Source organism: Scheffersomyces spartinae (genome assembly GCF_019049425.1).
Source record: "Scheffersomyces spartinae strain ARV_011 chromosome Unknown scaffold_6, whole genome shotgun sequence".
In the NCBI taxonomy this organism is placed as follows: domain Eukaryota; kingdom Fungi; phylum Ascomycota; class Pichiomycetes; order Serinales; family Debaryomycetaceae; genus Lizanozyma; species Lizanozyma spartinae.
This window is the reverse complement of record NW_025065053.1, coordinates 123,384-135,163: the sequence shown is the minus strand read 5'-3', so window position 1 is coordinate 135,163 and position 11,780 is coordinate 123,384. Positions and strand designations below refer to the sequence as shown.

The 11,780-nt window shown below is 43.5% G+C and overlaps 2 protein-coding genes across 2 annotated transcripts; one reads left to right on the top strand and one right to left on the bottom strand.

The window, feature by feature from the left end:
- Nucleotides 1-20: 20 nt before the first annotated feature.
- Nucleotides 21-1,389, bottom strand: ATP19 (F1F0 ATP synthase subunit k; the record flags this gene model as incomplete). The annotated part of the gene is made up of 2 exons (XM_043194962.1): nucleotides 21-241; nucleotides 1,374-1,389. 2 exons carry the CDS (start codon nucleotides 1,387-1,389, stop codon nucleotides 21-23), a joined length of 237 nt encoding a protein of 78 aa, XP_043050159.1.
- A 1,592-nt stretch (nucleotides 1,390-2,981) lies between these two features.
- Nucleotides 2,982-11,777, top strand: IRA2 (Ras GTPase activating protein; the record flags this gene model as incomplete). The annotated part of the gene is made up of 1 exon (XM_043194961.1): nucleotides 2,982-11,777. One exon carries the CDS (start codon nucleotides 2,982-2,984, stop codon nucleotides 11,775-11,777), a length of 8,796 nt encoding a protein of 2,931 aa, XP_043050158.1.
- Between the last annotated feature and the right edge of the window lie 3 nt (nucleotides 11,778-11,780).

The window sequence follows — 11,780 nt, the reverse complement described above, 5'->3', positions numbered from 1 at the left end:
ATAGACAAGAAGCGTTAAATCTAGTGCTTTTCAAGACCGTTCTTGGCCAACCATTCGGTAACAAACTTTTCTTCTTCAGGGGAAGAAGCATTGATTGATGGGTGCAGAGCCTTCTTTGGGCCCCATGGCTTAGGAACAGTGAAGAAAACAACAGCTCCCAAAGTAGCCAATGACAAGTAGTGGGCAGGGATTTCCTTACCGGCGATCAAGTATGCAGAACCCATGATGTATATGTAATTGCCTATGTGAATAGATGTATATGTATATGTCTAATTTCTATGGTGTTGATAAGTTACAGTTGTGGTTGTATGGGAAAAAAATTTCAAAGTCAAAATGGTACCTCTAATTGGCTAACAAAAGGTCACGTGACACCTTCAACCGGGGTTTAAAACGTATAACTAATGAGAAAACACAATAATCGGTTTAATAATATACTTACGAAGTTAAATATGGATTACTGTTAATGTGGCTTACTAAGGATTATGTTTCAAGTGCTGATCTCATGTAGTACGTATATAACGTTGAGACGTATACTAGTAAGCTTATGCACTAATAGTCCAAAAAGCATTAATAGTATCGACGTCATTTTGGTTGCACGTCTTTCGCAATGTTCTTGTATTACGTGCATTCTTGTGCAGCTGCATTCTTCAATTTGTCTAAACTTATAGCTTGCCTACTTTGGACATGAAGGGAATCTCTTGTAAGTCATTGGAGATAAGAATTATGGTAGCAAAGACCATAGTTAGCAGGCTTAGGTTGAAACTTTCAATTCCATCACAATATCACTTGTATTTCATTGAATTGATTTTTTAGATCGTGAGGCAGCAATTCGCATTGTTGTATTACCTAATTCTTTTAGACGCTGGTGATGGTGGTGTTGCAGTGGTCGTTCAAAAAGAGTTATCTAAGAATAAATAAAGATGATATCGACCAAACATTTACGAGAGAAACTGATGCTATCGCCGAGATTCAATCTCTTAAATCAAAAAGAAACATTACCACACGAGGAAAGTGGCGTCAACGGTTGCGAAACTTGTTTCCAACGCATCGCATATCTCGTATGTCAACTAGTACCACAGCCGACTTTCAAGACGATCACCTGAATCCGACAATTTCTATGCTTTCTTTAGCAGTTGAACAACATCAGGATCAACCTCAACATCAGCTGCACTTGGTAACAGATACAGATATGTCATTGATGCGTGGTCGCCAAAGACGGAATGCATTCCATGCTCATCATCCATTAGTTTGGCAATGGAGACGAACATCAGGTATTCACACCTATTCTGAGGACCGGATCTCCCGTAGTCGAATTCGAAGCAGTATTCGCCTCCTTGGTAAACACGTCCCGCTATTACTGGAAGGATGCGGACCCGGCTCGGAACTCATATCAAAAGATATAGCCAAAGATGTCACAAGTGTCTTGGATACGGCTAGTTCGCCTAGTGCTAATTCATCAGGAACGGATAATAGTCTTTGGTGGTATTTTCAAGTGTGCTGCAAGATGGAGGCAACAACGTCATTGTGCAAGTCTACTAAATGGAATTGGACCCTTCACAAAGTGTGAACCACATCAGACTCAAATAATTTTGAAGAAACCAAGAAACTGATGACAGAGGGCGACTAGGAACAGATAATGTGAAAATGAGGGGAGTGACTTGCAAGTCGCCTACTTTACAAAAAGAAAAATACACTCTATTCCGTTGAAGGGGTGCAGTTTGTGGTAACGGTATAATGTGTTCAATATATAATCCTTATACACGCATTGTATCCCTCAGTTTAATGGGGGAAGGGAGAATTAAGCGCATATCAATACAGTTTACAACAAACTGAATATCCTACAGAATTGTGGAGATTTACTCTCAGTGGGGCTTAGTTGTTCTTGTTACCAAGTAGTGTACGAATGAGAGTGAAAATTCAGTAGTTTGAAGTTCAGTAGTGTGGCGTCGCATACAGAACAAGTGGCAGCAATCTAATTGTAACAATTGAAAACGCAATAGACCGTTGTAACCATTTGGTCACAATTAAACGGCCGAGGAAAGAAACGTCGAAACAGAATTCAATTGATATATCATTTGAGTTCCCACAGGTGAACTTTAATATTCGCATACATATACATGAATAACACACATTCAAATGTATATCCACATTCACATTCACATTCACATACACATACATGTACATATTTAACACATAATTACATTCACATACATAAAAAACGTTACCACACAATTAAAAATATTTCCCTTCCACACAGTCTACTTGTGTCCAGACATCAAATAAAAATACAAAAAAAATAATTACACAATATGTGTGAAAAAAAGATGCACTAACAAATAGAATAGCACGTCGTTTGTTTACCGTTTCTTCTCAATCTGCACGCTGGGCTCCGCATTCTTTTGCTGTTCTCTTTGAATTTTATTTTTTGGTTTTGCTGTAAACAGCTGTGGCGGTTGCGAACGTTTTATGGCCGCCCGATATATGTAGGACGCTTTAAGGTCTTTGGTGCCTCGTAAACAGGCAGGAAAGCCAACAGCCAAAGGGGAAACGACACCATCTAAGATTATATCCGTGTGCATGATCTCCCACGCGGGGCAGCCAGGCAGGAACCAACGCAGGTAAGGCAGGCGTAGTGCGCGCCCGACCTAACAAACTTTAGCTTGGTGCGGCCGGTCAAATGTTTCGTCGACGCCTATATACTACCACGCCAAAAAAAAATAGCCCTGTCCAATTGAGCCATAATATATCAAAGTGGAACTTTGGCTAAACTCCATTTACAATCATCGAAAGTTGCCCATATTGGCTTGGCCATCGGGGACAACAGTACATCATTTGAATTTTCTTTCCCACAGCAAAACTTTTGTTTGGCTTTAGTTTGAGCGATAAGGGATTACTCCATTTAGCATAAGGAATTATATAACATAACTACCTCCGTGAACCACCAAAGTCAAGGTGGCATTTTCTATTTATTCCATTCCATAATGTCGGCCAAGAAACCCGATACTCAAAACACAATGATGTTGGCATACGTCGAAGGCCTATGTAAACGAATACAATCGCTTTTGCCCCATAGAACGGGTTCGTCCATCGTTGAGATTGAATTGAACCCCCATTTCCAAAAGACCAAAGAGATCATATTATCCAACGTGTCGTCGCCCAATTTTGTTTCCCGTTTTTTTGAAGGAATGGCCACCTTAATCAATGGGATATTGAATGAATCTATCTCGTCATCGTTAGCAACAGGAGCATCGACTCCCATGTCTGCTGCACCAACTCCTTCAACTCCATTTGCACCTTCTCATGCGTATGTTCAGAGTCTTCTTACCTCGGGGCAAACGAGATTGGCCGATAGAGACGATAAAACAATTTCCTCCATTGCTATCATTGTAAAGTTAATGAGTGAAGTCATATCGGCCAATTGGGATCGTCATAAGTCTCCTGTTCCCTTTGAACTATGTTTTGATAGTATATCCAGTTACGGGAACTTTCTTCAGTTCTCCCGTCCGTCCCAACTTCATCTGTCAGCAGTCAAAACCATTGTAGAGACTTTATTCAAGCTTTTGTCTCATAGATTCACCTTGGATATCTTGTACGAGGTCACCGGTCGAAAGGATATCCCACATGCCCTTATTAAGGGTATGAATATCGGAACCCATAAAGGTCATAATCACCACCACCAATCTACGTCATCAACGCAAACTAATTTGTCTCATAAGATTTCGGCCAATAGCATGACAGCGTCTTCTACTTTAAAGGATAAGGACAAGGAAACTGCATCCATAGCTCAATCGGTTGTGTCATCAACAGTTACTCCCCAATTCCCAAGCAGTCACCCCTTGGATTCGTCGTCGGCTATCTCCGTCATCTCAGGTGTCCAGGATCCTGCCACGACTACGTCGTCTTCGTCATTACTAAGCAGTCCAATAGTCTCGCCCATAGCAAGGCGAATCGCTCCATCTGCATCAGTATCGGTATCAGCGGCCTCAGCAACAACAGCAGCAGCAGGTACGTCAACAAGAACAAGGCATGTAGGCACATCTTCTACCCCTGCATCAGGAGCACCATCTCACCATGTCCAATCTCGTCATGCCGTGCATCTGAACTCGCCTCTTGAGCAGACCACTTTATTGTCCACTACTGCTGTCACAGAAATGCCAGCCAATCAGGTTCTTTTGAACCAAATTGATGACTACATCGACACCATATTACGGTACGTTTCAGCAGCCAATCCAGAGGACTATTTTCAGTACTTGTGGTCTAAATTATTTGTTCATAGTGAACGAGAGGAAATCATTCCCGTGGTCAATGTTCAGCTTTACACACAACTACTCCGGTTCATGTTCTTTACCAAACCGGTCTTGAAGAAGGTCATTAGAGGCTTGTACACGGCGTTACCCTTTGTGAAGTCAAATACCTGGCGATTGACTATCTTACTATTCTTTACCACTTCGCTACGGGACCAATGCTTCTCCAGACCTCAAGATTACCTTGACTTCGTCAGTGATAAGCTGGACGGAGACTTGGAGACCTCTTTTGTCAACTTGTTTGATTTCGTTTCCTATTTGTTTGAAACCGTTCAACGGAACCTCGCTGGGGTCATGATTCAGACCTGGCTAGTGGTTTTTTGCCCCAAAGATTTGGTGGAGATGGAAGAGAAGAAAAAGCCCAGCAGATTTAAGAAGAACTTCAATAAAAGAGTCAAGTTTTTGCGTCAAATGACTAAAGAAATGGAAACTTTGGATCTGTTGGACCCTGTGCATTCAATGCTTAACGTCATTAATTTAGTAGGGAGATTCCCTCTGACACTGGAGGCTGAAAACCATCCATTAAGTAAGTTTGTTCACACTTATATGATTGAGTTCTTTACTAGTATGACCTTACTCCAAAATTTACCTAATGATAACAGTCTTAGTTCAATCATTGATGATCTCACCGTCAACTTCATGGTGGGCATTCTTCGTCTTTTACCTGATGATGCATTACGTGCAGACTTTATTAAGACTTTCCGAGAGGGTAAGCATTCGCTTCGGATCACTCGATTGACTCTCAAGATCCTTCTTGGTTTAGCAAGCACTTGTCGAGCACATTCCATCCTCAAGGCTCTTGTGCAGCCTTTGATGTTGGAGTTACTGAATCTCATGTTTGGATGCATTAAGATCTTGAACTTGAATAATAAGAGCATGCACAATTATCACCATACAGCGTGTGAACGGTATTGTTTGAATAACCCGAACTTTAACTTTGATTCTGTGGATACCTTTGGAAGCACGTTAGATTCTTATTATGAGGAATTGGTGTCTTATATCAAGCTACATCATAATATTAATAGTATCAATTCGGATACAGCCAGCATTTCAACTTCCTCTACCAGCAAATCCATATTTTCAACCAGAGATAAGCAGCAACCGGAAACAGCCATACATAAAACCACTACTCCTGCTTCACAATTGTCCAATTCTAGAAAGAAATCAGGCTCTCCTTCACTTGAATCTGATCTCAATATGGCAGTGGGTTTGTTTTTCACTGCTGTGTTGAACAATTCAAGAACCAAAGACTCTACAACCATCACCAATGAAGAGCAGAAGGACAAACTCATTATGGAAGTGGAAGAGATCTTCACAAGTCTTTTGGCGCTGTTCATTACATGCCCTAATATTTATTATTACTCTAAAAGACTCATGGGAGAAGGAACTACTCCAGACTATAACGATCCTATCTTAAGAGCAGATATTGACGACTACATTGCAAATAAAGTACTTCCCTTCAAGTTTTCATTGGTTTATCATCCTTTAAGCCCTGTTTCCAAGCTCTTTGAAGTTGCTTTGGCATTGGCATATTCCATAGTGCTGCCCCAATCCTGTGAAACCGTTTACCGATCTCCTGGTGCTTATCTTGCATACTACAGCATCACCAATATCACTATCCAGTCCATAGCAGAAATTTGTTTTAGCATTGATTTGTCCGACTCCAAATTCAAGGATTCTTTCCTCTTTGTGAATCGACTTTTGGAAAGAAGGCAGGCCATAAAGTTGGATAACATGAAGTTTGAAACCTACTTGTACCCTGGTTACACGGATATTTGTCTTTCGGTTGAAAAGGCTATAGTTCTTTCATTGTGCAACAGCGACATTCAATACTACAACTTGTCCAAGACAGCTATGCGAAACCATGGCAAGGAATTGGAGAACTTTGAGGCTCTTGGCTTCCCCGTAAACAAGCTTGACACCTTGGCCGACGTATTTCAAAGTTTGGTTGAGAATGACGCCGTTTTCACAGGGTACGTTTCGCTTCACAAGCGGATCAGACGTCATTTACGTCAAGCTGCGGCCACCACATCGTTGTTTGAAGCCTGGAGCTTGATTTACCACCGTTGGTTGGACGTTTTGGACAATAGAACAACCGTCTTGTCGAACTCCACGGAGGAAGGACTTGTGTTTCGAAACTTTTCAGGGTTCCTTTCGGCTACCTGTGGTAGTTTCCTACTGGAAGAGTTTGCCTTGCAACATCCTGTCAAATACAAAGAAGCCAAAACGCTTATTGGGGATTTCATAGATCGGTGCATTCAAATGTTAACCAGTTCGGACTTGGTCATCCGGGTGGTGATGAAAGATGCCTTGGCTACGGAGTCTCATGCCTTGGTGTATGACATGATTTGCAAGAAGTTGACCAATTTCTGTGAACAATACCTCAATGCAGCCGTTGTCAATGATGAAATCGTTCTTTTTACCGAACAAACTTTGGTTATTCTTACCAATTTTGTCACCAACAAGAACTTGGGCTCCTTCTACGTGCTTGCGCTTTACAATACAGTGTTGTCGTATCTTGTCAAGTTTGTTGCGCTCATTGATCTGATCCAAGATGCTGCCAGAATCAAGCTTCGGTTCTGTAAGTTGATCCACGCCTTAGAAAGCGGGAGAGACGAGTTGGCCATGAACGGGCTCTTGAAAACCAGAAGCTACTTTGTCAAATATGTATGTGAATGGCTAGAGAATGGAGTATTTTACGATGAGCTTTCCTCTTCTTCTTCATCTCCCGTGGGGGGGATGCTCGCCAGTTCGTCTGTCTCTATACAATCGACAGCCACGACCTCAAGCAGTAAGAACGACTCGAGTGGTCTGGCGACCAGCATTCATTCTGCTGGGTCGACCTCTACTCCCATGGCTGCGCTGACCATTCAGTCCAAGTTTAAGGACTCGGAAATTGTTTATTTAAGCATCGATGTCGCCAACGAATGCGTCAAGACTTTGACAGTCATTCTGGAGAGATTGATCTTGGAAGTGCCCGAAAATACCTCCGATAAGGACATGAAGAAGTACAAAGACTTTGCCTTTGGTAATTACTTTTCTCTTTTCTACAAGATCCTCCAGAAGTACACCGCTACGGATTTAAGTCCCACGTTGATGCGATCCAAGTACAAGATCAACCAAATCATCGACAACGTGCTCAAGTGCATCTCCAACATGTTGCAGACCAATGGAGACATTGGAATGCAGTTTGTGTTGCCCTTGGGTTACCATGAAAACACTCGAATCAGATCCATTTTTCTTAATGTGTTTGCCCAGAACATCAACAACCGAATGAGTGTGGCTGACGACGGAGCGTCGTACGACGGAGTCTTTGAGAAGTTGGGCAACATCGTGGACATCATGGGGTCCGTGGCAGAAGTGGCATCGCCTACAGAACACACTTTACTTGCCTCGTCGTTGTTTGCAGTCTTCAATTATAACCACAAGACCAGCGAGTTGTTGCAGGTGTTGTTGGCTAAGGAAATCAAGTATGTTTCCCGTTCGACCGACATCTTCCGCCGGAACAGTACGTTGACAAGATTGTTGTATATGTTTGCTCGGAACACCGGGACTTCGTATTTGGAGGCCACCGTGAAGCCTTTCATCCAAGAATTGAACTTGAATGACGTTGCTATTGAGATCGAGAAACCGAGAGATTCGTATGTTCCGGATGCCGACTTATTCATGTATTTTGTCACGACTTTGGTGGATAAGATCATTGACTCGATTGATTTAATGCCCGACGTCTTGAAGATTGTGAGTCGCCAGATTTACGTCACGGTGGAAGCCAAATTCCCCGAGGCGGTGTTGATAGCCGTGGGGTCGTTTATCTTTTTGCGGTTCTTATGTCCGGTGATCATCAGTCCTGAGGCTTATTTGGATGGTGTCACCGTCAGCAATCCCAAGGTGAAGAGAACGCTAATGCAACTTGTGAAGATCCTTCAGAACATGGCCAATGGAACGTTGGACTTGTTCAAGTTCCCGGGGTTAATCGATAAGATGGAAGAAATGGACCAATTGAACACCAAAGTGCAGTCGTTTTTGGTTAAGGTTTCATGTGTTGAAAACAACACCAATGATGATACTCAGCATCAGCTTGGGCAGTTACTGGAACTGCTGCAACAGCTGCAAGTCTTGTTCCCTCAAGCAGAGGTGCCAATCGCAGAGTTAAGGTTCTTACACCGTTTCTTCTACACCTACGTTAACTCCATTCGTCGTGAATACATGACGGACGTGGCTCACGTTCAGAAGAGTACTTTCCAAGCCAAGATGCTTTGTTTCAAGAGGTTTGATGATCTTTTATGGGGGTGGGGCCAGCCCCGAGAGTTGTTGAAGTTCCAAATCGCCAATCCATACAAGGCATTTGACCCTAACCAAGGAACGACGCAGGACTTTAACGATTTCATGGCTAAGATGTCTCAGAAATACATTGACACTGCTTTGGATATTCCCTTGGTTCACAATGCCTTCTCTCGTGACGGGACTCCGGTGGTGGTGTGCAATTTGAAACACTTGAAAGACTTCAACTTTGATTGTAAGTTTTTGGTGTACAAAATGTTTGAAACCGCTAGTCAATTTTGGGATAACAAGTTCAACTTGACGTTTGATTTCACTGAGTGCATGCTCACTAACCATTTACTCCAGACTTATACTTCATTGGTTAAACTGTATGCTCCAGCACCATTCTACGTGAATTGTATGAGAGTTAATTACTTCAATGTACCTCGGTCCGTTATTCCTGGACTATTAGTCACTGCCAGTGAGTCTAGAAAGGCTGAGCTTTTTAATAGAATTCATTTCCATTCAGTTTTGGATAACATTGATGTGTTGGAAGACATTTGTATTGAACCTTCTTCCATATCCATTGCTCGAGACATAAGGGTGGAATTCAGAGACGTGCTCTGCTACGAAGTTGGAGGCTCCAACGACACCACTGGTGCCAGCAGAAAGGTGACCATTAACATTGGAAGAACCTGGCTCCGGGTGGGAGACCAAGAGACTATGGACACAAGCATTACGGGAACCGCAAGCTACCATGCTGTTAGTGTGTATCGATTGTCCGAGATCACCAAGTGTGAGATCACCAAGGATAAAGGAAGCGAAGACGAATTCACCGTCTATGTTAACGACGATATTCCCTTAACGTTCAGAAGCAAAGAAAGAGATGAAATCCTCAAGTATTTATACTTTGCGACTTCGAGAATCCCCAAGAAGTTTGGCTCCGATTTCGGGAAAGTCGCCCACAATGGTGAAGATAACGAGTTATGGATAGGAACTCTTGTGAACGTTGCGTTCCACGGGTTATTGGCGAAAACACTGGATGTTCGTAGGGCCTCCCAAGCTTTATTGGCTTCCCTTTTACAATTTTTGGAAGTTGATTTGGGGATGACCATCGACACGGCTCCCAACTTACAGTTCCCTCTTGATGCCACCAATTTTGTGGTGGAAATCTCTAAACTATTAGCCACCAGTCATCCAGAGTTGACGTTTGGGATATTCACGGCGTACTTCCACGACTACGAGAAGTTGCCTCGAGAACTCCGTTTAAGTACCAACTTGTACATTGCTCCATGGATCCAAAACATCTGCAGCGAAATTCTTTTGAAAGACGAAGTCAATGGGCCCGATAAAGTTGCGGAGTTTGCCCGTCAATTCTGTCGAATCACGGCGTTCAACATTGAAAAGCTTTCGGTCATCAAGGAGGTGTTGTGGAAGAAGTTGTTTGCCAATCCTCGGTTGACCATCATCTTGATTGATGAAGTGGTGGCTTTTGCTCTTGATAAGAAGGACAGTGACACCGAATGGACCAGCATCATTTGCGTGATTCCTCCATCGTACGAAACGTGCTCCAAAGTCATCAACAGGTTGATTCACTATGTCCAAAACACAGATAAGGTGGACTCGCCCATAGTGTCACAGAGTAAGTTGATGGAAATCACACTCTTGATTCGAATCTGCAGCTCGTTGTTCTTTGACTCCTATAAGTACGCCCAGTTACATTTTCCAGATGTTTGTTTTATCACCTCGTTGTTCATCGACAGTATTCATGTTGATGTGGGTGCAGACTTACAGGGCCTCTTGATCAATGTGTTGCAATCGTTTGTTCAGAAACCCGGGTTGACCTCGTACGAACTCCAGACCATTAACGAGTCCATTGAGTATTTCAGCAGTCAACGAGCCAAGATGTTCTTTGGTTTGACCACCACCGAAAGCAAGGCTTCCAAAACAGATCCCAACCAGATGTTCAGTAAAGCCAATATGCTAGAAGCCGTTTGTGACCATCTCGACAACTTCATCACTGTATTTCGTACGTGCGACGATCGCTCCGGCTGGAGAGCAAGATGGTGCAGTAATGCTGTGGACGTTGCGTTCAACAGGAACTCCATTTTCCAAAGCAGAGCATTGTTAATCGTGGGAATCATCTCTCGGAACGGCATTGCCGACTCCACAGCGGCCAGATGGTTGAAACTCATCAGCAGCTTGGAAATAAAGAAGTTGGAAACGGCCACCACGGCCACCTTGGCTTCGGCCAGACTCTACAATGGTTTAGAACAGAATTCGGCTTTGGCCTCGGTTCTTGTGTGGCCCTACATGGCCCTAGCATTCATGAACAGTCCAGTATTATACCAACCGGCCATCCAATGTTTCACCACGGTGTTGTGTAATGCCATTGCTGCCGGTGAAGATTACGTCGACAAGATCATTTCTGCCAAACGGTTTTTGGAGCCGCATATTTCCGAGTTTGAGTCGACCAACGGTCTTCAAATCACCGCTAAGAACTTTGGCGTCCATGTGTTTTACGTGATGACCATCGGGTTCAAGTACTCCCACATCAGACCCACCTGTTTGGAGTGTGTCAAGCGGTACTTCACCTTACGGTATCTGTTACGGGAACGGACCCCGGTTTTCGGAGACAACATCCACGACAATTGCGTGGCCTACGTGGTGTTCATCTACTTGTGTCTGAGCAAGAGTGAGTTTGAAGAGTACTGTCACAGCATTGGTCTCAGCAATGAGCTTGTGACGGTGGACGACCGGTTGACGTTACCCAGAGTGGTGACAGACTTTGCGAAGAAGGCCGAACCTTCGTCGTACATGTTGATCTACTTTTCGGCGTTGTGCAAGGGAGACATTGACCCCGTGTTCAAGTTGAAGTTCATTGAGTTCTTCTACTATGTGATGAAGGTGATCCCCAAGGCTGCTCTCTTGGTGTGTCACTTGCTTGAGCCTGTCATGGAGTCGTATTTGGCCAGCACCAGCATCGAGTGTCTTGATATGATCTCAGAGATAATGCTCTTTGTCATCAACAGCAAGGACTACGACCACACCAAGAACGTGGACGAAGTCCAGACGATGTTGGCGTCCCGGAAGGTGTTTGTCATGAGTTCTCCGGCGTTGAGACCATTCAACTATAGAGATATCCGGGTGTATCAAGAGATGATCTACAGAGGGGCCTGTTCGTATGCCGAGGGCAATAGACTAGAGAACTAGAAG